Genomic DNA, 27,312 nt, shown 5'->3' on the forward strand with positions numbered 1-27,312 from the left:
TGTTAACCTGAGTCACACTGATGTGTGTGGACTGATCAGAGGCTTGGGCTCAAAGCTGAGTCAGAGTCCAGGCTAAGAGTGCAGTGTAGATGTACCCCTAGCATCATGATCTATTTTTGTATGTTGCAGGAAATGGAGCTTCCACCACTTCCCTTGGAAGCCTGATCATCTCACTGCCCAGATGTTTCTCCTGATCATCCTAAATTTTTCCCCTCTTAATTTTAATCCCATTACACCAAGTTATAGTATCATGCATAACTACAGAACTGGCTCCATCTTTGGTCCTCTCTTTCTTTCATTCCACCTTTTTCTTTGCATAGTGTCATACACTCAGTTCTTAAAGCTACCATTCTCTACGAGAACAGAATTTCTTGAACTAGCTTAATTTGTTTAAAGTAACGGTATGCATGGTCCCTACAGTGCTGTTGTAGTGTTGCCCCTATGGTGGCAGCAGCTGCTTACTGCTACTATCACAGTAAGCTTGAAAATGTGTAGTTTGCTGGCTGTAAGAGCAGCAGCACTATGATGATCAGGCCAGCCTGTTGTGATCCCGGTCTCCATGCTCCTTTCCACCTCCAGATCATGGACAGTCGGAATTATCAACCAGTGCTGCAATGGAGGGACCTAGAGCAGCACTACTACCTCAAGTGTTGTGGGCAAGTTAAATTTTGTTCTACTTTTATTTTTTAACCGGAAGTGTCCTACAGAGAATTCGAGGAAGGATTTTCTTGCTAAAGAATAAGGACAAGGAAAGAGGAGCGTTGAGAGGACAAGACCAGAATAGGGTTAAGAAGGAAGAGGACACCAAGGCCTGGTCTACACTACACAGTTAAGTATCAGAGGGGTAGCCATGTTAGTCTGAATCTGTAAAAAGCAACAGAGGGTCCTGTGGCACCTTTAAGACTAACAGAAGTTAGTGTAGTAACAGAAGTTAGTCTTAAAGGTGCCACAGGACTCTGTTACTACACAGTTAGGTTGATATAAAACAGCTTACATCAACCTAAATATGTCAGTGTACACAACACAGCCTTGCTCCACCAATGTAAATGCCCTACTACACCAACATAATAACGCCACCTCCACAGAGTCGTAGGGCTTATGATGGTGCAGTTAGGATGACGCAGTGTCTGTGTAGATGCTGGGTTACTTACATTGACTGTTTGCGGTCTTCTCAATTTCAGGGCTCCATGAAGCCTTGAAACAGATAAGAAAACCGGGCAGCTAGAGCCCAGCTGACCCTGGGAGGCGAGAACCCTGGGAGGCAGCTGGGCTCCCCGTGGGGAGCTGCGTGGGGCTGAGAGCCCTAGCTTTCAGCCCCCCAACACTGCCCCTCTTCAGTTGGTAGAGGTACTCTGGTGTGGAGGCGCACCACCGACAGAAGGAGGGTAGTGTGGACCTAACATAGGTCCACTCAAGTCCATAGTGTAGACATGGCCCTAGACTTGGGAATAAGGAGAACTAGAGCTCAGTCAACCCGATAGTAGCAGTACCACTGTTCTCATGGCCAGCTCCTTGCATGCGCAGACCTAACACCACAGCAGCATGGTGCTGCTGTCATGGCAGAGCTATGAAAGCAGATATAGCTCCCTATGTTTTTACTTTTGAGATACTCAACTATATTTAAACACGAGATGAAAGACGATTAAGAAAATTTTTAACTATTACAATATTTTATAGTAAAAAGCATCCAAAGGAGTTAGCAGATAATTTTAATAGCTCCTACGCCACCATCTTTACTAGCATATAAAAATTACACACACAAAAACTACATTAAAAGAATATTATGGTCACAAAGTCAAGCACTCAAAAGTTAGGAAATGCCAGAATTAAAGTTGCCATGACCCAGGGATGTACGCATAATGATAGTTTTTGAATATACGATATTTTTTCCATGGGACCTCTGCCTCCGTCAGTGCACAGGGTGACCGCTCCAGGGAATGAACCAGGGCTGCGTAGACTAGACTGTCTGTAGGACACCTGTTTCAGTTGTTGCAGAAGATGAAAGGTGTGTAGGAAATGAGGCAAGGGACGAAGAGAACTAATGGTCACATGTTTAAGGCAGTCGAATGCTGCCCTGAAGAACTGGATTTATCCCTATGTCAGAATTTCTAACAGTGGGCAAGCCACGCAAGACAAAATTTTCCACAGGTGGTCACTAACTGTCCTCATGTTTAGATGCCCAGCTTGAGATCCTGGGGTCTGATTTGCAAAAGTGCTGAGTACTCACAGATGCAATTAAAATCAGTGGGAGCTGTGTTTCGAACAAATAAAGCACTTAAGAACGTCCCACCTGAAAATCAGGTTTCTCAGATTAGGCACCCAAAATTAGTGGATGATTGTGACCTTGATCCTCTCTACACCTCAGCTCCCCATCTGTGAAATGGGGATAATACTCCCTCACCTCACAGGGGTGTTGTGAAAATAAACAAACATTTGTTGTGATTTCAGATACTATAGGGATGAGCGAGGCAGAAAGGCCCATTAGGAAATTAATAATTCTGTATTCAGAGGAGAGTTTAGATAGTGTGTGTAATAAATAAGCTACTGAATAGGAGATCATTCAATTAGCACTGCCCATTCTGTGCTCTTGCATTTGAGCCAGGTGGCTTCCTCCTCCACACTGCCTGGGACTCAGCAGGAGAAGCAATGAGGGCATAGAAACAAGTCTGCCATCTCTCAGTTCCTGTGTCTGGGGCCACAGGAGCTGCAACTACAAGGAAAGTCCTACTCAGTCGCCACTGCCCTGGGCTGGAGCATGCTCAGTACACACAAAATCTTCAGAGAAGGTAGCAGGTAAATTCTCAAGTCCATACTGAACGTATGCAGTGAAATTTTTAAAGGCTTATAACTTGGCTTTCTTCCCCCTCACAAGAACAGCAAAAGAGACATCTCTGACCCAAAGGAAACCCTCCTGCCAAATTTCAACTCCTGCTCCAATCCTGGCCACACTAGTGCTTCTTCAAAAAATTCTTACATCCTTTCTTTAACATTGGAAAAAAGAGTGCGTTTTTCCCCAAACTGTTCTGACAAATGGCTGAACCATTTTTGCTGAAACTTTCCCCCACAAAAAATTCAAACGGAGGTGGTAACTGGCTTCAAAAAGTTCAGTTCCACACGTTAAAGTTTGGCAAAATTATAAGAAACTGAAAACAGGGTCTTATATGGGAAAACACTGGGCAATCTTAACCATAGATGGTGCTACCCTCTCCTCCTGTAAGAGTACATATGATAGTACTACATTCCTATGTTTGTCAATCTCATATGACCTACCTAGATAACACTGCTCAATGGAACAGGCTCACCATAGTAAATATGAGCAACCTTGAAACTTGGCAAGTAGTTATAATTTATTGTTAGATACAAAAGCAACAAAGTTCATTAGTAGAGAGGTCTAATACCATGAACAAACTTGCCATCTGTCAGCTATATCTACAGCGTCCATCACTATCTGAATTTCAGAAAAGTACCGTGAAAACATTTGATAGTTAGAAGTCATTTCATGCTAATAAACATTAAGCTTTTGCCACAAACCCATAATGCAACCAAATGTAGTATACTAACTTAAAAGGGCATGACAATCTTTTTTAAAAAGCCTCCACAACTAAGAAGATTTTGCTATGCTAAGTGCTGCTGCAACTACAGACCAAGTCACTTACAGAAAACTAGCTTTGTAAGTCTCAAGAGCACAGCTAATAAAGCTCAAGTATAGTGAGTGCATCACTGATAAATGACAGTAACTCAGCTTAATATGGAACTCAGGCACATGCAATTCTCACTTTTTTGAGGGGAAGGAGGAAGAGACTTATTTTGAAATACTAAAAAAAAAAGTAATGCCATCTGAGGATGAAGGGCTATACTATGAGTGTATCAGTTGGGAAATTTAAGATACCCATCAAAAGAATCTCATTTAAAAACTGTCCCAACTTGACCACCCTACAAAGCTACTAGTGAAATAGCTTCTTCATGCTAGTCTCTCTTCCAGCAGAACCCTTAAGCAGAAAGCTTTAAGTATCCTGTTTTGACTCCAATACAAAAACCCTTTACCTGCTGCTGTACGCAGGCTCCCTGTTTTGCCTACATACTTTTGGATGTCCCTGATGTCAGCCAGAAAGTATTTGAGTAAGCGTCTGTTAATTAGGTAAAAAAAAAAAAAATTTAACAGATTCCAAATATGAAAAACTGGGAACTGAGGCACCATCAGAGGAGATTAGGAGTTTTGTGCACCTACACTGGTTTGGGGGGGGGGGGGGGCAATATAAAGCGGAAAAAAATATGAAAAGCAGCAGGTCATTTCAAAGCATCTGTGAACAAATTAAACCAGTTTCCCTTTACACAGTGCCAAGCTGCTCGCACTGAATCTCCCCAACCACCAACCTCAGCCATCACCTTTACTTCCCGGCTCTTTGAGCTCTGGTCAAGCGAAAAATTCTATTTGCTTCTGGTACTAACCACAACATGCTAGGTGTTTTACCAAAGGGCATTCACGCATCTCTGCCACCCACCAAACCCACTGCATACCTAACCAGTATCCACAGGGGAGACCCTGGTTAGGGATGGAGGGGGATGGGCTTATGGAGATACTAGGGAGGGTATCCCCCGTGGATGGTGGTTAGGGATACAGGAGGGTGATAGGGGTTACCAGGGAAGGTGTCCCCTGTGGATGTTGGTTAGGTATGCTGGGGGATACTAGAAAGGGTCTCCCCAATGGATGCCACCCCCCTGCTTCCCTAACCAACATCCACAGGGGACACCTTCCCTGGTAATCCCCCATCACCCTCCTGTATCCCTAACCACCATCCACGGGGGATACCCTCCCTGCTATGCCCCATCTCCCCCCTGCATCCCTAACCAGCATCGAGGGGGACACCCTCCCTGGTATCCCCATCTCCTGCCTCTCTAACCAACACCCGCGAGATACACACGCTGTCTGCCTCCTCCTCCTCGCTCTAGCCGCGGGGGGCACCTCTCCCAGCATCCCCAGTCCCCTCCCCCGCGCCGGGGCAGGACGGGCTGCCCGGCCCTGTCCCTGCCAATTCCCACCAGCCGGGACCCGGCCCTGCTGCCGGGACCGGGCCGTTGTCTCCTTCCCTCGCCCGCACTCACTCGCCAGCCGCGGTCCATCCAGCCCCCCGCCGCCTCCTCCTCCGCCGGCGCCGTGGCTGCCCCCCAGCTCGGCCTTCTTAGGCCCCACCGCCGCCGCCGCTCCGGGGGCTGCCCCGTGCGGGTAGCCGGGCCCGGCGGCGGGGACGCTGGGGCCGGGCAGGCCGAGCGGGAGCCCCCCGAGGGCGGGCGGGGGCCCGGGGCAAGCGGGGGCGGCGCCGGGCTCCTCATGCAGGAACTGGCACTCCTCCCCGTAGAAACAGGTCTTGTCCTTGGCGTAGTAGCGGCAGAACTTCAGCTTCAGCCCCGCGCCGGGGGCCGGGACCGGGACCCCCACCGCCCCGACCCCCGCCGGGGCCCCCGCCACCGGGGACGGGCCCGCCGGGGACGGGCAGGGGAGGCCGCCGCTGTTCATGGCAACGCCGCCAGCCTCAGCACCATGGGGAGGGGCCGCGGGAGCCGCCGCCGTCACCCGGAGCTCCGACTCCGGAAGGGGGGAGTAGGGGGCGAGACTGTGCTTCTCTTAAAGGGGCCGCGCGGCTCAGCCCGCCGGGGGAGAGGGGCGGAGGCGGCTCGTCAATGGGCCCGGGCCGGGGCTTGTTTATTCCATTTTCCTCTTCCTGAGCGGACGCCCCGCTGCGCATGCGCGGGAGAAGGGTGTTCTGGGTAATCCAGGACGAGCGAGGCGCTGGGGGACCCGGGCAGAGGGTCCCGCGCAAGCCTAGCGCGGGGGGAAGGGGGCGCGCGCGCCTCTCGCCAGTGACATCTCCCCGCGCGTGGCAGCTCCGGGACTCGGGGGACGGACCCTCCCCCGGGCATCCCCGGCCGTCTCGTGCCTGCTGGAAACACCTCCCAAGAGGCCGCAGCCTGAGTGCTGCCCTCGCCCCGCGCATTCTGCTGCCTCTGAGGGAAACCATGTGAAAGCATCAAGGCCCTCGCAAGTGACGAGTAGCTCAGAGGCTGGCTGTTGTGCAGCCGGGGCTGTGTTCACGCCTCCTCCATTGGTGGCTGCAAAGCCCCCCGCGCTCAGTAAAGAATAAGTAGCCATTGATCAGCACCAGGGTGCTCGTGTAAGGCAAACAAACAAACCAGGGAGGCGCTTGCAATGTCAGGGAGGGGTGCCGCAGCCCTCACGCCTGTGGGTGAGTTCTCCGGCCTGTGTTGTTATCTGGGAGGTCAGACTAGATTATCATGCTCCACCACCTTTCAGCATAGTTTACTTGTAGCTAGGTAAGTAATGGTTTAAAACACAGCTTCCTTCTGATGGTTTGTTGACATAACATGTGAAATCCTGGCCTTGTTCAAGTAAATGGGAAACCCCCAGCTGATGCCACTGGAATTTTATCATTTACTTCAGTGGAGCCAGGATTTCACTCATCACCTTCAAACGTGGCAATGATTCAAAATGCATTTAGGGGGGGGGAAAAAACTTTCTGTGATATCTCTACTGTATTCTGTAGCTAAATCCGCTTTCAAAATATGTACCCTCAAGGAAAGTGTACCATGTTACCAGTTTTCTTCACTTGCATTCCACCAGACAGACAGGAGAGAGGCTGCCTTGGCCACACTTCTGGCTTTAAAATTATGAATTTGTGAATACTCTCATTGATCTCAAATGAGGCAGGTGAGGTGAGGGCTGTAGGATTGGACCCCTCAAATGCCACAGATGGTAAAAGTATTAAATTTAGAATTATTACCAAGTGACAGAAAATGAGACATATTATGGTGGTAGCAAGGTAATTCAACAAAAAAATCCAGGGTTTTCCATTTTCCATGATACGCAGGTATGGCTAAATATTTGGTATTTTTATACAATATATGGCCTGAAGAAAAATATATTCTGATGATAACTTTAAACGTATATATAAATTACATTATTTGTGTGCAGTGCAGCCATGTCTGTCCCAGTATATTAGAGAGACAAGGAGGGTGAAGAAATATCTTTTATTGGACCAACTTCTGTTGGTGAGAGAGACAAGCTTTTGAGCCACACACAGCTCTGCATCTTACCTCTCTCACCAACATGTTGGTCCAATAAAAGATACTACCTCACCCACTTTGTCTTTCATTGTTATTTATAAACATCTTGTGCTATTGTCTGTTCTAACTCAGTAGGCTACCACATATTGCGTCATGATACCAATCTTTAATCAGAACTCCCCATTTTAACCAATGGCCCTTTGTTAGTCTTGTAGACACTGTCCTCAAATTCTAATATATTATTTTTAAAGGAACTAATACAATGTGTATGTAACAATGAGAATATCTCATGTTCTTTCACTAATGTATCCCTCCTCCCTTTCTTCCCCATTTCCTTACAGCCAAACCTTGCTGTGTTTTCTCTTATTTAAACTAAGATCTCCTGCCAGGGACCTGTCATTTCTTAATTGCCTGAAAACACCATGTACAACTATGACATTGTGTAAATACTAATATTGTGAGGCTGTTTCTGCAATGTCTGTTCTCCTTTGTAGATTAAAGGTGGGAGTTTGGACACACCCTCATTTTGAGTTTCATGACAGGATTTGGAAAATATTTCCAAAAGCATAACTTTAAATTTCATGTTGAAAAACAAACAACAAATTCCTTCTTCACAGATGTTTGAAAACTGACTTAAAATTAATGCAAAATAAGGGATTCTCCCTTTGGATGAGCAAGACTCGGCAAACTTGCCATTTTAAAAGCGTGTTTAAAGACTCTAGGGATGGAGAATTTTGTTGTGTGGGTTTTCAGTGAGTCATTTGCAATCTCAAGAATTTTTAAAAGTCTTCCTCAATCAGACTGTCTCCACAGTTTGTGACACAATCCTTGCAATTATATATATAGCAGAAGAATCCCCATATTTTTAAGCACCATGGATATTATTTTGGTAAGAAAAACATTTACTGTGGAATTAAGATCCCTTTTTGTCTTGCTTAAACTCATTATAAAAAATAGAAAATCAGGGGCTGCAATCAAGATGCTTTGACAGTTTGTACGAAAAGAGATTTTCAAGAATGAGTGGGATTTTAAATGTCACATTGAAACAAATCAAAATACTCCCTCATCACATAAAGACTTTAAAAACTTTTTAAAAAGCTGTCTTAAAATGAAACCTCAGACCACAGTTCTAGCAATTAGCATTATTGGTATGACTTTTTCAGGTGGTTGCAAACCAAGGGAGAGCAAATGAATTGCTTGGTTGAAGAGGTTGGTCAGAAAGATGGGCAAGATCCAGGCCCATCCTATCCAATGAGTCATGGTTCTATTATTTGCTTATTGTATGGTGATCAAGTCATAGTCACTGTAAATGTCTCTTTGTGGAGTGCAACCACAAACACACCTGCTCTGTGAGATTTGCAGCTCACTGGTGTTCACTGGAGTCCCCATTCAATTAATGACATCTGGGTTCAGTCCTTGCCTGGGTCAGCTCCTGCTGCAACCAGTCCCTGGTCTGAGAACACCAGGTAGTACCAGAGTACTGCCCACTCGCTGGTGAGGTAATCTACATACTGTACATCCATGGGGATGTTAGACCATGTCCAAATGGAAGGATAAAGTTGTCTGTTGGGGATCAGTACAAGTTGGCTAACCCAATTGTATTGGAGTGGCATGTTATTCATTTTAACCAGCTTCTAGGGAATTTTCAGAGATTCCCCTCTCAGAAGCTGTGGGATTTCCAGTCCTATTAGGGGAAACCAGCCTACCATTGTGAGTCAGATCGGGACAGATGAGGCTCCCCTCGACTGAGGGAGATTCTCCTGTTGTTCAGGAATATCTAGAAGACCATCATGAACAGCATTACGCCATGCGGTACTTTCAGCAAGACATCAAATTTCTAACAGGGCTGTAACTTTATGATTGAATCACAGAGAATGAGTAATGCAAATAACATCCTGAGTCAGGCATATGACTTAGTGGGTTTTGGCAGATTTCACTCACACTGGAATCACTAGAGAAAATAGCTTTCTCCAGGCTCTAAGGGTTTTGGCACCATGGCTTTTTGAATACAGGGAGCTCCTGTGACAAGGTTTGAGCTTGCAGAAGGATGTGCAAACATCTTTTACCTCAAATGACTATCCACTACATGACAGTAGGTAGGTGGCTCTACCTTGTTAGCAGGTATTGGAACCTGACCAGGAGTTGCAGTTTAATTGCTACTGATTCTCTGGGGCAGTTGTGATTAATTAGATTCCATCATGAATATAATAAGAGAAGTGGGATTAGCTAGGATTTATGACAGGACCTAATGGCAAGAATCCTAGGAGGGGAAGAACCCAAGGAGAAAGCTTAGATAGCCCTACCAAGCTTAAGGAGAAGGTGCACGTTGTGGATTGTGTTGTGTTATTTTGGATTTACAATTTTGTTAATAAAGCCAGGTTCTAGGAGGCGTGACGTTTTGACTCTACAGCAACAGTGTAGCTTTTATTCAGTGCTGGGAAAGGACTCCAAGCTCTTAAAATGTTCTAGCAAATATTTTTGATTGGGTATTTCACATTGCTATGTTCTGCTACCAATGTCACCTGTAAATGGCTTTGACATTTAGGGATCAATCTCTTATAGGCTCATGTGGTGACTTCGCTGCCCAACATCTGACTGAAGCAGTGGAAGAGTGTTATTTTGTGACAGGTCTGATTAGAGAGTCTGATAACATTTGCACACAGGCCATTTGATATCTTTTTTTAATTAAGTACAAAATTACTACATCAGTATCCACCTAGCCGAATACATCTACATCTGTGATTCAAAATCCTGACTACTGTAGTCAATGAGAAGGGAAAGTCAATAACAGAAAACACAGCAATGGCTGAAGTGTTAAAGATCTTTTTTGTATCAGTTTGCACCAAAACAGTTAGCAGTGACTGGACGACTAACATAGTGAACATCAGTGTAAATGGGGTAAGCTCTGAGGCTAAAATAGGGAAAGAACAAGTTAAGAATTAGGTGTCTTCAAGTCAGTAGGACCTGACAAAAATACACTGGGATCTGGCTGAAGAGATCTCTGAGCCATTAGCAATTATCTTTGAGAATTTGTATAAGATGGGTAGAGATAGTGGAGGACAGGAGAGGTCCCAGAAGACTGGAAATGGGCAAATTAGTTCCTGCTTATAAAAAGGGAAATCAGAACAACCCAGGAATCAGTCAGTTTAACATTGGTACCTGGAAAGACAATGGAACAAATCATCAATTTGTAAGCACATAGAATATAATAAGGTGATAAATAACAGTCAACATGGATTTGTCAAGAACAAATCATATCAAACCAACCTAATATCGTTCTTTGACAGGGTAACAAGACTTCTGGATGTGGGGAAGCAGTAGATGTGAGGTATCTTGACTTTAGTAAGGTTTTTGATCGTGTCTCACTTGACCTTCTCCTAAGCAAATTGGAGAAACAGCCTAGACCAGCGTTTCTCACATGCAGCCACAGTGGCGACATGTGGCCACCAGGGACTTTTCTTACAGCCACAACCTCCTGGGTGGTGACTGGGAGGTGGTGAGAAGCAGTGGGCCACCAGCAGGAGTTGGTCCCTGCTCCCTTCTGGAGCCACAAACACTGTAGGAGCAGGCAACCAGTGTGAGTTCCCCACCTTCCTAGGGGCGGTGTGGCTTGGGCTTTGGGCTTCATCCCTGGGGTGGTGGGCAGCAGGCTCTGGCCATGCAATGGTGGGCTTCATCCCCCAGCGCAGGGCTTTGGGCTCTGGCCCTGGGCTCATTCCCCCCACGTCATCCCTGGGCCCTGCTGCCTCCTCTATCCCTCAGTCGTGCAGCAGGACCCCAGGATCCAGCCCCAAACTCACCTCCCACATCACTCTGACCCCCACTACCTCTTTCAGCCCCCCCATCACCCTTTGCCCTCCTTACCCACCTCCCATCCAGGGTTTTATTGGTCTCCCACCTTGCCAGGGATGAGTAAGTCTGCTGTGAAAAGTGATATTAACAAATATACAAATATCGCTTTTCACAGTAGCAGACTTACTAGCTAGCAAAAAAAATTTTAAATCAACCAAAAAAAGCAAAACACGCAAAGCACCTTATTTGTGTTTCTATTCTGTTTACATCCAGTAAAGATTAGAGACAACTGTACATTCTTTTTATTATTGAGTCTGCAAAAAAACCCTACATAAATAAATTACTATGATTTGGACATGGATATGTGCATATTTATTGGTTTTTCCTAAAGTTAATTAAGTATTTAAGGAAAAATTGTCAGAGCGGCCACCAAAAAATGTATTGTGAGAACGCCTGGCATAGATGAACCTTCTATATGATGAGTGCACAACTGACTGGAAAACAGAGAGTAGTTATCAATGGTTCACAGTCAAGTTGGAAGGACATATCAAGTGGGGTCCCACAGGGATCTGTCCTGGGTCCAGTTCAATGAATATCTTCATAAATGATTTGGATAATGGCTTAGAGCAGTGGTTTTCAACCTGTGGTCCATGGACCCCTGGGATTCTGCAGACTATGTCTAAGGGTCTGCAAAAGGTTGTCATTACCCACAGAAGAGAGGTTTTTAACAGTTGGATTCCTGAGGGTCCGCAGATTGTCTAAGATTTCCAAAGGGGTCCACACCTCCATTCAAAGTTTTTTCGGGGTCCGCAAATGAAAAAAAGTTTAAAACCACTGGCTTAGAGCATACACTTATAAAGTTTGCAGATAATACCAAGCTGGGAGGGGTTGCAATTGCTTTGGAAGACAGGATTAGAATTCAAATTGATCTTGAAAAACTGAAGAAATAGTCTAAAATAAATAGGAAAAAATTCAATAAGGACAAATGCAAAGTACTCCACTTAGGAAGGAATAATCAATTGCACACATACAAAATGGGAAATGACTGCCTAGGAAGGAGTACTGCAGAAAAGGATCTGGGGGTTACAGTGGGTCACAACTAAATATGAGTCGACAATGTAATACAGTTGCAGAAAGAACGAACCTCATTCTGGGATGTATTAGCACAAGTGTTGTAAGCAAGACATGAGAAATAATTCTTCCACTCAGCACTAATAAGGCCTCAGTTGGAGTACTCTTGCCAGTTCTGGGAACCACACTTCAGGCAAGATGTGGACAAATTGGAGAAAGTCCAGAGGAGAGCAACAAATATGATTAAAGTTCTAGAAAACATGACCTATGAGGAGAGACTGAAAAAACTGGATTTGTTTAGTCTAGAGAAGAATGGGGGGGGGGGTGAAATGATGATAGTCTTCAAATACATGAAAGGTTGTTATAAAAAGGAGTGTGGTAAATTGTTCTCCTTATCCAATGAGGGTGGGACAAGAAGCAATGGAACAAATTACAGTCTTAGGGAGATTGTGGAAAACTCTGTCCTTGAAGGTCTGCGATGATCTAGATAATACTTAGTCCTGCCTCAGTGTAGGAGACTGGACTAGATGACCTATTGAGGTCCCTTCCAGTCCTATGATTCTATGATATGAATCTCTTTCCTCTGCACATTCCACAGAAACAGATGGTAGAGTGATTGAGACAGTGTGCGAAAGCCATCCTTTTAGGAAGGGTGGGAGGAGGCAATTGGGGAGGATGTGTTTGGGGCATAGGTGGATGGGGTTTGGTAGTAGGATGGATGGGGAAGGTGTGTGTTGAGTTGTGAAAGGTACCAAGAGCAACTGTAGGACTGGAAGGGACCTCAATAGGTCATCTAGTCCAGTCCCCTACACTGAGGCAGGACTAATGTGTTGAGGTAGAGGAGGTGAACGCCATAAAAGTTAGTTGTCATAATTAAGGCTATGTTTTAGTCATGGATATTTTTAGTAAAAGTCACGGACAGATCACGGGCAGCAAACAAAAATTCACGGCCCATGACCTGTCCATGACTTTTACTAAAAATACCAGTGAATAAAACTTGGGGGGGGGCTGCCTGGGGACCCCGCAGGTGCTGGGGGAGGACGACCCGGCTGCTTGAGCGGGGGCAGGTGCTGGTGTGCGGCCCAAGACCCTCACTCGTGCTGGGGGGTGGGGTTGGCAGGTCCGGCAGGCTCCCTATCTGGCTCCGTGCCTACCCCACAGCAGCAGCAGAGTTTGGGTGTAGGTGTGGGTTGGGGCATGGGATGGGGTGAGGCGGGCTCTGGGCGGCGCTTACCTGAGGGGGCTCCCCGGAAGCGGCAGCATCCCCCTCACTTAGCTGCTAGGTGGAGGCGTGGCCAGGCAGCTCTGCTGCACGCTGCCTCCACCTGCAGGTACCACCCCTGCAGCTCCCATTGGCCACAGTTCCCAGCCAATGGGAGCTGCGAAGCCAGTGCTCTGGGTAGAGGTAGCATGCAGAGCTGCCTGGCCACGCCTCTGCCTAGCATCTGAGTGAGGGAAATGTCACCGCTTACGGGGAGCTCCCAAGGTGAGCGCCACCCAGAGCCCACCTCACCCATCCTGTGCCCCGTCCCACACCCAAACTCTGCTGCTGGGGGCGGGGGTGTGGTGGACTGAGACTGCCCCAGCAGCGGCCGGTGCACCTGGTGCAGGGACTGCCTGAGCTGCCCCTGAGCCAAGCGCACCGGCCGCTGCAGAAATCAGAGGTCACGGAAAGTCATGGAATCTGTGACCTCCGTGACAAACTCGTGGCCTTAGTCATAATCTGTAGTGGTGTTCCTCAGTTTGCAATATCTTCTCTAAGTTACCAGGAATCCTATGTTTTCTTTCCCGCTTTAGAGATCTTTTTCTTTCACACTCATCAGACTATCTCCCTCTCTCCTCTTCAAATCTCTTCAGCTTCCCATTTCCCATCACATCATGTTTAAACTTGTTTTCATTTCAGCATCAGAACCCAACATAATGTCCCCAGTCTACATCTCCAAGCTAGTCTTTTTAACACATTGCTGGCTCTGCTTTGCCAGTGACATCAACCTCAATGCTCTGTTCACCCACTTCTGCAATTGTCTCTGTGACATTTTCTATGCAATCTTCAATGTGTAAAATGCCTTCCCTGTTCCGGTCCATCAAGCTACTACACTCTTTTCATTTAAATCCCTCCTAAAGGGTTATTTTCCATGATGCCCATAAGAAATTATTCAACCAATATTAATAGCAAAAAATCCTAGTCATTGCTTCTGCTGGGTTTCATTGCGCATACTAGCTACACTGAGTCTGTCTTGCTTAGACTGTAAGCTCTTTGGGGCAGGGATTGTCTGTATTTTGTGTCTTGTACAGTGCCAAACATATTGTTACTGCTTCATAAATAATAAATAAAATAAGAATAAAATGAAGAATAATGAGAAGTTCTGGAACTACACCACCCCCTCTCACTCCAACAATGAGTTATGATATGGGCGCCCTACCTGAGGCAAGCCGCTTTAATTAGCCAAGCTCCACCTTTCCAGCTATTGCCAATCGACAGGGCAAATTACAGGAGTAACTGAGCTACAATATCAGATGCATATGTGAAGAAAGATATGGAGGTGTGATTTAGAGACTAGAGCAAAGGACCAGGATAGGCTAACAGTGAGGGCCTCCACTTTTAGATAGAATGACTCACTAACTCACTGTGAGAGTGGGCAAGTCAAGTGACCTTTTTTTTTTACTCTAGAAGACAATCAAGCTGTAAAGCAAGCCATACTAGGTCCTCACAGCTGCTGTATCTAAGTTTGAGCTTTTCTGTGGAAATTAATAGCTTCCTACACCCACCCACACAAATTGCTGCTTTACTCCTGTTCCAGCTCCACTTTCATTGGTAACAAATTTTAATAAAAATATTAGAAACACAAGGACAGAAACTTCTCATTAAGAGTTTTAAACTGAGCAAGTCAGCTGATAGATTCTGACGAACAAAGTCAACCATCTGGAAGGGGCTGCTCTTACTCAGTTTTAAAGTTTTCTCCCTCTTGTGATGACAAATGTTGCTGCGTATTTCCATGAGACATTTAGAATCTCACTCGGATTTTTGCTTTGAATCTTCCTTTTTCGGATTGTTATCACAGCTTGAATGATGCACCTCCCTAAAGACACCAACAAATTACGCGGACTTTCAGCCATAGACTGAGCAGCAGAAACTGCACTTGCTTCAAAAATTGGATTGTAATTAAATGGCCAAAAGTCAGCTCTGTCCAACCTGCCCTGGTATATTTTTATCAACACTTATAAACTAAGGATTAAGGGAACACAAGAGAGAGAAATACAGTGGCACTAACAGATATCTAGTCTGGTTCACATAATACAGCTCCTTCTGCAATGATCCTTGCAACAGAAGGAAGAGGCTCCCGGTCCCTCAGAGAGGCCCCTTATCCCCCGTCACAGCCATTTCCTTCGGGTGCAGGTCTCAGTTATATACATTCTTGGGCCTTCAGCTTTTGAAGAAGTGGTTTCATGGTGTAAAGGTTTGTGGTCACTGACGCGCACCCTTAAGAGAGCCACCTGCTGCGCTCAGTTTCACTCAGTTGGGTCTGGGGACTGCAAGCTCCAGTCAAGCAGGAGAGTCTCCGGCACCAGCAACCATGAGACCAGACCAAGCCAGAACCTGCGCCAGCAGCAGCCCTCTTCAGCTGTTTGGTAAGGGCACACCTAGCACAAAGCCTCCTCCAGTCCTCCCTTACTATTATCTGATTCCTTTCTCCTTTTTTTCTCTCACTTCTGCATCCCCACTCTCTCCCTCTGTCTATCCTCTCCTGATTCTCTTCTCTTTTCCCTCCTATGGCTCTTTCACTCAGTCTTTCCTGCCCACCTCCTTTGACCTCCCTCTCATTCTCTTCCCCTCCTTTCTTCTCTTCCTTGCATGCTGTTCTCTCTCCCTCTCCTCTCCACCTTCACAATCTCCCCCTTCCCCATCCCCTTTTGGATTTTACTCTCAGTGCACCCAAATTCGTCTCATGTACAAGGAAAGAGTTCAGACTTAATGACAAAGTGGTTGTTTTCCAGTGTAAAGAATGCAAATACTGACTTATTCGGCTTGTTTTAAGCAATATGGGGCAATTTCTTAGCTAAACCTTATATGGAATACCATGGCAGAGTAAGACTTAATATTGCATTTGTGGGTTATTTGGTGGTTGTTTTAGAGTAAATTATGTTGTTTTGTATTTTTGGGTGTAAATGGAAGAACACATCATATTAAAATGTAGCAACATCTACCTGATTCATTGTTATTGCAAAGCTTTTAGTTTGTAAAGACTTGGTTTCCCATTTTAAAAAAAATATTCCAAATGTTTTAATGTTAGGAGAAATGGAGACCACATTTATTATATGTGAGATGCTTCCAAGCTACTTTCCTTTGTCTCTGAAATAAACTTTCCTTGCTTGAGGCGAGCTTGATCTAGTTGTTACAAAGGATTGTGAATCAGGAGAGAGGGTTTTTTTTTCTGGCTCTGCCACAGCCCTGCTGTATGACTGGGAAAGTCATTTAATGATTTTGTTTCCCCAATTGTAAAAAGTGGGCAATAAAACTTACCTGCCTTCCAGAGCTGTTATTAGGTATGGTTCATTAATGTTTGTAAACCTATTTGACATCTGCCAAGGGAAGGCACAGTAGAAATTAAAACGATTATTTTATGATCTCCTGCTGCAAATGACTCTAGTGAAATGAGTACTAAACAAAACCTGTCAGGCTTAGATTTTGGTGGATTTTCTTTTAGAAAAGCAAAGGATGTGAAAAAAGTACAGTAATCTTTGTGGGAATCAGAGTTAGTGTAGCATCCAATCCAGGGCTTTGTTAGTCTTACACAGTGCATTAAAAACTAACCATAGTGTTACTATTAATTATTATTTGTACTACTGTAACACCTACAGTACTACTGTAACACCTACAGACCCACACTGGGATCAGGGCCCCATTGAGTTAGGTGCTGTACAAACAGATAGTGAGAGACATTCTGTGCCCTGACGACAAGATGGACAAAGGGTGAGAGAATGGGAGTATTATTATCTGCATTGTGTACCATGGTTAATTGTGTAGATATATAATTTGTCAGTTCAGAAGTACAGCAGGATTTTCACTGGGGATTGTTGTATCCATGCATATAAAAATGTGGTGCTTTTAAAAAAAAATCATTTTTAGAGTAGGATTTATAACTTTAGTGAGTGATAATGATATTCTTAAAATTGAAGTAGCCGTTTTCCAAGAATTTCTAAAGGTTCTTCATTATTACTCAGAAGTCTGTACTGAAAATGAATAATGTAGCAGTCCAGGTCTGACAGACTTTATCCAGCTGATGTAAAAATGTCATCATAAAACTGTATTTACCCAGCAAAGAAAAGTTATGTTAAAATAACATTCAGAGACTCTCTAAAACTAAGATGATCAGGAAACTATAAAGTTAAGACTCCACCTCTATCTTTACCTCATATATCTGCAATTGCAGAAATACATGTGTTAGTCTCTAAGTACTCCTGTTCTTTTTGTCCTACATGTGTTATTTGCTGCAATAGCCAGGCAGCAAGAATTTGGAAAGGAATCCTGGGAGCATTATGAACCAGAGTTTGTTTGTTTTATGACAATTAAAAGCTCCTCCCCTTACTGATTCTCTGGCCATCCTAACCAGACGAGACACATGTGGTTAAAGGTAATATTATCTGGGGTGAAATTAGCTGTTTTTGCACAAATGCAGGTAAGTGAAGTGCAGAGAGATGGGGGAATAGGGCTGTTGTGCAGCTGCCCTCCCCACTTCACCCTGCAGTTTATGGGATGGAATCATTGCCCTTCTATGTCACTTGTGGATATGCATAATCACTGAACCTGAAACTGTCCAATGCCACCTTTCATGGCATTAAAATCTCTCTGCAACCACTATGGGTGCAGAGACTCCATGTGTCTTTAGTAGCGGACCTCTCCATGCAGCCTCAATTGTGAGGAGCATGTGGTGCAGAGGGATTTGTGTTGGTTTAACTCACCAGAGTGAATTTCACTTTTAAGAAACAGTCCTGTTTCATTTATATTTCCTACATTAACTTTTCATGACAGCTTTTCATGGGGCTGCCCATAGTTTCAGGACAAATTAGAGGAATCAAGTTATGAGTTATTGATTTAGGTCCCAATCTTGCAATGACGTTAATGGACATTTTGCATGAGTAAGAACTGCAATTTCAGCCCCTAAAAAGCTCCAGACTAGACAGCAATTTCTCTGATTGCGCAAAAGCTGAAAGACAATAACACTGACATACATATCACGGAGCCTATAGAAAACAAAACTGAAGGATTTAACATTCCTGTACGGGAGTACCAGAGAAGTCTGAGACTAGAGATTTCATTTCTATTTTTTAAACAGATATCAGAATTATTTGGGACCTAGTTTTCTCCAGAATTTGTCAGTCTCACTGCAATGCAAAGACTACTTTCTTATAAACCAACGGATAAAACACGCCAGAGCATGTTCAGACACAGACCCATGCCCCTGCCAGAAATTGTAAATCAGTGAACATCCAAGAGGCAGAATCATGTTTTATCCTGACTACACTCTCTCCTGAAGCATGTTAAATCTTTATGCAAGCCAAACAAATTCTTTGTACGAGACGAGTACATGCTCTGCTTACATGGTGAAACACAGTGGGATCTTCTGGACCACAATGTATCTTTGCTTTGTCATACATTATCAAATCTTTTATGGATCAAAAATTTAAGAAATGTTATTTCTGAGATGAAGATTCCTGAAGGTAAAAAGGATTATTTGGATTTTTGCAACTGAATAAAACCGAGCTTGGTCTACCCATGCTGTATTTCTTTTGAAGATAGACCCTAGCATTTTCATTTGGGGGAACCAAAGTTTGCCCAACTTTCAAGCAGATAAACATTTGGAAGATAGTCAGGGAATGCACTAATTCAGCATATACCTAGCTACCGTAGACAGGCTCCTGTCCCTGGCCACTGGCATCCATTCTGGATCTGTGCTCATCAACAGTGGAGACCTCAATGGGAGAGATTGCAGGTTCCTTGCACTGCTGCATTGAGTGGACTTACTGCTACCAAAGGGAGATGGTATATCCAGGGCTGAATCAAGGCACAGGATTAATAAACTATCCTAGTTTACTCTTATTTGGGGTATGTAGAGATCTGTATGTATATCGAGAATATAACTTTCAAAAGAGCTGAATATAAAATAGCAAAAGCAGTATCATTTAGACCATTCACTCAGTTACTGTTGTCTTTGCTGCCATTTTGCTCTGCCAAGTTGAAGCAACCAGTAACTAAGAAAACTCTCTCAAACGCCTCATGGAAATGTTCACTGAAAAACCCAGGGACATGAGAGTAATGCTAATGTCAGAGATAATGAAATGGGAGAGCCAGGTTGTGAAAAAGAATTTCCAGAACAATAACAACAAAAAATGGAAGAGCTGTAGAGGGTAACAAAGAAGACTAACAACCAATTGCAGGCTCACAAGACAGCAATGGAAGAGATCGAGGACTTTTCAGTTGCAGTGATCAAAACTGTTATAATAATTAAGAGGAAAGTGGAACTTAGCAAAATGAGGCCACAGCCAAGAACATCTAGAACTTGTATATTTGAGTGAGCAAGGAAGACCCAGCTTTTGATTCACTTTGTGTAATACTGTTCGTCAGTTCCTTGACATATCCTCCCACAAAGATGCTACAGGAATCAAAATAGAAGCACAATGCAAAATACTGGATTAGGGACTGTTTGTCTGTGTAACCCTAAGATCTGAAAGGCTCATTATGTTTGAAGGATAGAATCTTCTTTTTCCTGACATACTTCATGGAAGCCAAAAGGTTAAAAAAGACAGATTAGCTACTGTGTGGATATCTTCCACCCAGTTCAGGTCCAGCTAGGATAGTGAAGGAATATCTGTCGCCTTTTCTAGGGCACATCCTTGGAAACCACACTACTTAAAAAAGCAAACAACCCCCCCCCCCCCCAAATTGACTTCTATGTGTTGTAAAGTAGAACAATAATTACACTTATTTTTACAGTATAGGTTTAATTGTGTAAGTAATTCTCTTGATGTATGAGACCTAAGTATGTTTTGGACAAATACTTATTGGGTTACAGTGTGTTCCTTTATGGTGTGAACACATTTAATTTTACATTTATAAAATTATTTTATAATTGTATTTTTTTTCAATTATCTGGCTCATTACCGTACATGACATGCAGTGATACATTAGCACAAAACCTATTATTCTTTTAAACATTTTATTGATTCATTTTTACCTCTTTTACACTTTTTAGCATAGCTCTTCTTAACTTGCCGACAGGCTCCTCCTCCCCCACAATAAACAGAACACAAGGAAACCAGCTGTAGTGGAAATTATTGTTTTAATTCAGAGGGGAAATGTGTACGGTACTAGGGTGACAAAGAGTATCATTTCTTCAGTAACTGTCAGTGACACATACATTCTCGTGTTTTCATTTCTCTATTTCATGGAAACTTTTCTCTTTGGAGGCAAGTTATTATGGCCCAGACCCTGCAGCGCTTCCTCATGTGAGTACTTCATACTCACAAGAAGTTAGTAGCTCCATTAACATCAGTGGAACTATTCTTGTAACAGGACTGAGCCCTCAGTGTGTAAACCTGAAGGGTATTTTTGATATCCTTTTAATAAACAATGCAAAAAGTCTCATTATCAGGTGAAGCTAGTGGGTTTATAAAAATACTTTGGTTTTTAACTGAATAAATTGCATGGTTTTCATGGAATGGACACATGTTCAATTCCCATAAGCAAATCACTGTATATAGCCAAGAACACTGATGGTCCAAAGCCACATGATGATTGGCTAGTTGGCCTTTTTTGATTATGTCTGTCCCAGCCGTTTACCAACACACACACAAAACTCTATGTCCCTGGATCAAGGTGCAGTAAGGGACTGGTTAATATGGGGGGCAAAAATAAGGAACCCTGTGATGATGGAAGATGAATTGAAGCAGTTATGGGGGTATGGAAAGTGAGGGTCTAAAAAAGAAAAAGTCACTCTTTAAATCCTTCTACCAAATGGCAAGTTACTATTTCTTGTTTGCAGTGTTGTTGTAGCTGTGTCGGTCCCAGGATATTAGAGATAGAAGGTGGATGAGGTAATATCTTTTATTGGACTATGTTTTGTTGGTGAAAGAGACAAAAATTTGAGCTATTTCAGCACTGGTTGGTGGCCCTTTCTGCCACTTTTAACCTTCTTTCCAAACAGGGAACTTTTCAGCAGTCCAAATGAATGTGAATTTATAAATTAAAGTGAATTGAAAGTAGCTGTCAAGCCATAGAGTGCTCCTGGAAGAGCACTGACTGCAACAGGGCTGCATATGGGCACAGGAGTCTACCTGCACAGAGCTCATTGCAGTATCGTGGCCCATGGGCCCAACATGCTCCCACTGTAGCCAAGAGAAGTTTTGCCATTTATTTAAATAGGAGCATGATACGTACTCAATTCCTACAAGCAAAATAACAGTATGGTAGTTTGAGAAATGTACTTTATAATATTTAAGATGCAGAATCACAGGGACTGAAGGACAAGTATCTTAGCAAGGTGAAAGGTAAATGAAAGTTTGGATAAAAAGAACATCAGATTGGAAATAAGGTGTACCTTTTTAACAGTGAGGGTAATTAACCATTGGAACAATTGACCAAGGGTCGGCGTGGATTCTCTATCACAGGCAATTTTTAAATCCAGATTGGATGTTTTGCTAAAAGATCTGCTCCAGGAATTATTGTGGGGAAGTTCTCTATGGCCCGTGTTATACCGGAGGTCAGACTAGATGAGCACAATGATCTCTTCTGGCCTTGGAATCTGTCTTTGTCCAAGAGTTCTCAAAGAATTTAAGGAAGAAGTGGCTGAGCTGATCACAAATGCATACATTCTCTCCTTAAAATCAGCTACTGTTACCAGAGCTATGGCAACTCCTATGTAGCTGGAAATATTAGAAAGAGAGACAGAAAAATGGAAAGCTAATTAATACATACAAAATGATCCAAAACATAAATTCATTCAATGGGAAAAAGAAACCTGGACAGCATAAATGATGAAACAGGAATAGGAGTGACAAACAGATACAAATTTGCAATGCAAGATGACAGCAAAAAAAGCCATTAAGAGTTTGAGCTGCATGTGCAGTGGTATCACATGAGAAACACTACTGATCTTTGTGTCATCATTATCCTTGTTGTCCCAGAGAGGGAAACTGAAACACAGAGAGACAAAGTGACTTGCCCATGGATTCGCAGTGAGTCAATGGCAGAGCAGACAAAGGATCCAGGTTTCCTGGCACCCAGCCAGGTGTACCATTGAAAAAACAAATGTAGAAAATGGGTGCCACTGACAGAAGAATATAATGCAAATCCCCAAATGGGATCACTTATCTAAAATCACTAATTAACTATGAATCTGGCTATGATGACGCTTATACATGACCATTAACCAGCCTCTTCCAACTAAGCAAGGTACAATAGTAAAAAGGAATAATTTTACTGAAAAATAAAAACTGATGAAATCTATACCCAGGGTGCTACAAATAGGTAAGGCTCAGTAGGTGGCGGTCAAACTCTTGGAAATGGTGACCAGGAATAGGAGACTGATAATGAGTTAGGAGTGATGTGGTAGGATGTGGAGGTGAAGGAATACATTCCTCTTCCCCCACAGCTATTGCCTAGCTGATGATAGACAATGGAGGATGAGAAGAAGTTTTAGGAAGATTGAAAACTGATTGGTGAGCAGAGCTTTGATACACTTGTTACAGGTGTGACAGTCATTTTCTCTGGGCATGTGTCGGGGGAGGGCTGAAAATGGTGTTCCTGAAGTAGGCTGCACGGGAGCTGCTGCTTCTCCTTCATGCTCCCTAAGGAGAGATCTTTTAGATTCTGGCCCACATGAAGGCACAATGGATTGGACAAACTGGAGATGTTTATTATCAGAACAGCCAAGAGAGATTTGTTATTTTGTGTATTAGACTGATGTAGTATCTCTTCGAGAATGGGATAATAAAGTCCAACAGAAAAGGCAAGAAGATTAATGCACTTGCTGAATATTTATTGCTGCTGCACTTTGTTTGTTTGTCCTGGCTTCAAAAATAACATTTCTTGTTTCTTCAGAAATTATAGTGCTAATCTGGAATTTTCTTTCAGCCTTGGAGATCCTTCCAAAAAAGGATAATACTTTAAGATTGATACCTTTGAATGAAAACAAGAGGATGTTTGAAATAGAGCTGTTAACCAAAAACACCAGTGTGAAAGAGAAAATTAGGAACAGGTCTGGTTTCCAGATTTTAAATCAATATTCTGGTGATGTAATATTTATATTATTGTAGTGTCCAGAGGCCCTGTTGTTCAAGATGCTGCCCAGAAGAGTTTACAGTCGATGAGCGTATCTACACAGTTTGTGCACCTATTTAACTAGTTTTTAGTTATTTGTGTAATCAGTGATTTAGTTAATTTGGTGCATAAATTTTGCATAGACAAGTTTTAAGAAAGCATTTACAAGTAATTTTTGTTAAGAAAAATGGAATGCAAATCTTTAGCTTGCAATTAGAGAGAAAACTGGTTAAACTAGTTGTGAGCTGTGAAACTATCCATAAATTCAAAGACTTCAAAGGAATGCATATATATTCAATACACATTGCTCTGTCTGAAGCAAATCCCATAAAGGAAATATGCAAAGGGAATTTGACTATAGGGTGTAAGGAATAGTTTGCATAGGGAAAAACATAATGGGTGAAATCCTGCCCACTAAAACTGAGGGCAAAACTCCCATTCACTTTAAAGGGGCAAGGGTTTTACCCAATGTGTCAGCCTGAGAGTAAGTGTATCTTTCGATGACTGTTGAGCCTGCTTTCTCTAGGGCTGAATTTAGCCCATAGTGTGTAAGACAGTCCAAGTAGGTTTTACTTGCATGCTAAAGGAGTGGAAAGATATAAATTACACCAAATAAAAAGGACACCATATTATTGGGTTTATTTTGGCACCCATTTAGAAAAATAGGGCTGGATTATATCTGTTCAGACTCCAAGCTCAGCACTTCAGAAGGGAGTTCATGCTTACCAGACCTAACGTACTGTTCATGAAGATGAGATGCTTATCTAAGACTTTTATCATTTCTTGTCTTCACAATCTGAACCATCATTTGTTCTATCAAATTTGTGACTTGGGAGTCCTCCTGTACAGAATTACATGCACACTAGCTTGTTTTCGGTATTTATTGTTTTATGTTCTGAACCTTGTTGCATGTACAGATCTCTGACTGCAGTGAAATAGTCTGACATTGAATAGCATGGACCAAATCCTGCTGAGAATTCAATGGATAGGTTGGTGCAGGAAGAAGATGGAGGAAGGAAGTCTTCCTTCTGCCTCAGTACCTCCAAGAAGCAGGGCAGGATTTCCACCTAGTGGTAAGAGGGGGTACTGCCACTAGTTCCACCAGTACACCAAGGAATTGGGGAAGATCTTCAGCAAAAATGCTGTGGATGCAGACTGCTCCTTTTATGAAGCAGTAATAAGGTGTACCCACCTGCCTCTCTTTCCCCACCACCAAAGAAACTGTGAGTTAATCTTCTCTGCAATTGGAGGATGGCTTTGCATATTAGTTGAGCTAGCCCTACTCCCTTGCTTTACCTCTTCTTTGCCTCTCCCAGTAGTAACAACAAGGAGTCTGGTGGTACCTTAAAGACTAACAGATTTATTTGGGCATAAGCTTTCGTGGGTAAAAACCTCACTTCTTCAGATGCATAGAGTGAAAGTTACAGATGCAGGCATTATATACTGACACATGGAGAGCAGGGAATTACTTCGCAAGTGGAGAACCAGTGTTGACAGGGCCAATTCAATCAGGGTGGATGTAGTCCACTCCCAATAATAGATGAGGAGGTGTCAATTCCAGGAGAGGGAAAGCTGCTTCTGTAATGAGCCAGCCACTCCCAGTCCCTATTCAAGCCCAGATTAATGGTGTTAAATTTGCAAATGAATTTTAGTTCTGCTGTTTCTCTTTGAAGTCTGTTTCTGAAGTTTTTTTGTTCAATGATAGTGACTTTTAAATCTGTAATAGAATGACCAGGGAGATTGAAGTGTTCACTTACTGGCTTATGTATGTTACCATTCCTGATGTCTGATTTGTGTCCATTTATTCTTTTGCGGAGGGACTGTCCGGTTTGGCCAATGTACATGGCAGAGGGGCATTGCTGGCACATGATGGCATATATAACATTAGTGGATGCAGGTGAATGAGCCCTTGATGGTGTGGCTGATGTGGTTGGGTCCTCTAGAATGAATGTTCCAAATAATGTGTGTTATGTGGAGACTGGTGCCAACTGAAAAAAAGCCTAAGCAAATTCAAAGAACTATATTGGTTGAAAGAAAATAAATGAAGTTTCAATACACTGTTTTGAGGAATGAAACTGCCAATCTTTTTGTTTAATTCTGTTTTTGTTCAGAACACAGCAGCCTATTTATTCAGTAGCATAACGATATCACCGCATGCTCTGCTCTTTTCACGGGCTTCCTGTTAAATCCTGATTCAGATTCAAAGTTTCAGTGCTCATCTGCAAAGTTCTCTATGGGATTGTTCCAGTTTACCTCAAGAACTACTTCACTCTACGGGCTTGTCTACATTTCAAAAGTTGATCATGTTTGAACAGGATTGTAATCAATTGAATTAAATGACACAGGGTTGCCCATGACAGACTTGTCAGTGTACACCAGAAAAAATCATGCTCACTGTCATGTCAACTAACCATGATTAATTATCATGATTTAAACCCTGATGCCAATATAGTGCTGAACATGATTTATTCCGGCCTACAGTGACTGGCAAAGTTGTGGTCAGCAGCATCATACTCATGTCATCTAGCTTGATTATTTACAATATTGTTCAAACACAATATAATTCTGTAATGTAGAAAAAATCCTAATATGAAGGTATCCTCTGTGACAGCTATATTCCTCTGGAACAATGGAGCTATTTAAATAACATTACAGTGATGGGTGTGGTATAAGAACCAAGACAGATGGGTAGTTAAATGGATCTGAGAAGAAAATACAAAGGAGCCACACACAAGCATGGCCATGCATTGGTGGAGAGAGGGGGCGTTATAGGTATATTGCCACTGGGAGAGCATGTGTGCTGAACTGTTAATGATCTCATGTGCACCGCTCTCTGAAGCTGTGCAGCTACACTGGCTTGAGTTTAAGACAAGGGGGGCAATGGACCCTTCCTCGCCACCCCCTGGGTGGCTTGCACCTCAAGAGACAGGAGGAGCAGTCCCTGTGCTCAGAAAGCAGAGCCAATAATTGTACCTGGCCATTCTATAGGAGACCATCTCAGTATTGCCAACTCAAAAGATAAAAAAATATGAGCTGGACCACCTCATGAGATCAAAACTCATGAATCAGGTCCCAAAAGATCATGAGATTGGCTGCACAAATTATTTTGGGGAAGTTCTATGGTCTGTGTGATCATCTAGTCTGACCTGTAGTACAATAGTCCCTTCTGCCCATGGAATCTATGAATAATTGGGTCATCAGTATAGCCAACTCTGATAGGATATTTGGTATTTTTCTTAAAGCCCCAGCCTGACTCCTGATTTTTGAATGTTTGAGGTTGCCAGTACTGTGTCATTACTGGAAAAGTTTGAAACTTCACACACATGTATTTTCACTGCAGACCTATTAGTTTCCCCAGTAACTAGATTGTAACTAAACTGCATGAGCCTTTGCCTCCCACATATACTTCCATTAAGTGTGTTACTGGACCAAAGACTTTTTTTTGGCCATTCCTTGTAACCACCTTCCTCTAACTACTCTGCTTCTGTACTCTTTATGGGTGCAGGTTGTGCTGGAAAGAATCTTTAGTGTAATTCCAGTCTATTGGTAGGCTTATGTAGATAGCCTTGAAAGAGTGTCTGCATTACTAAGAGGATCCATATTAATCTACATACAGCAAAAAGAAGAACAGGAGTACTTGTGGCACCTTAGAGACTAACAAATTTATTAGAGCATAAGCTTTCGTGGACTACAGCCCACTTCTTCGGATGCGAAGAAGTGGGCTGTAGTCCACGAAAGCTTATGCTCTAATAAATTTGTTAGTCTCTAAGGTGCCACAAGTACTCCTGTTCTTCTTTTTGCGGATACAGACTAACACGGCTGCTACTCTGAATACAGCAAAACTACATTTTAAAATGTTACTTAGGTTGCAAGGTCAAGCACTGAAAAGTTAGAAAATGCCAGTTCTAGGGATGCCCATGCAGCCTTAATTCCGCCCCCTTGTGCATTCTCCCTGTGCGCTGAATGGGGCAAGGGTCCTGTGGAAAAAATAGTATGTGGGCATGACTGCACCATAGTGTATCTGCAACAGAGTTCTTTTCTTTCCCCAGTAA

General features: G+C 43.2%; 2 protein-coding genes across 5 annotated transcripts in view; one reads left to right on the forward strand and one right to left on the reverse strand.

Annotated features, from left to right (window-relative positions):
• Window positions 1-5,712, reverse strand: part of PAN3 (poly(A) specific ribonuclease subunit PAN3) — a 121,571-nt gene extending 115,859 nt beyond the window's left edge. For all 4 annotated transcript variants that reach the window (XM_054015382.1, XM_054015383.1, XM_054015381.1 and 1 more), the window contains exon 1: window positions 5,104-5,712. In XM_054015382.1, the coding sequence (XP_053871357.1) occupies window positions 5,104-5,515 (412 nt within the window). In that variant the 5' untranslated portion in view covers window positions 5,516-5,712. The remainder of the gene's footprint in view (window positions 1-5,103) is intronic.
• Window positions 5,713-15,494: 9,782 nt separating this feature from the next.
• FLT3 (fms related receptor tyrosine kinase 3) overlaps window positions 15,495-27,312 on the forward strand; it is a 71,081-nt gene continuing 59,263 nt past the window's right edge. The window contains exon 1 of the mRNA XM_054015380.1: window positions 15,495-15,573. Coding sequence (XP_053871355.1) covers window positions 15,519-15,573 — 55 coding nt within the window. The 5' untranslated portion in view covers window positions 15,495-15,518. The remainder of the gene's footprint in view (window positions 15,574-27,312) is intronic.

This window comes from Malaclemys terrapin, chromosome 1, assembly GCF_027887155.1.
Source record: "Malaclemys terrapin pileata isolate rMalTer1 chromosome 1, rMalTer1.hap1, whole genome shotgun sequence".
Classification (NCBI taxonomy): Eukaryota; Metazoa; Chordata; order Testudines; family Emydidae; genus Malaclemys; species Malaclemys terrapin.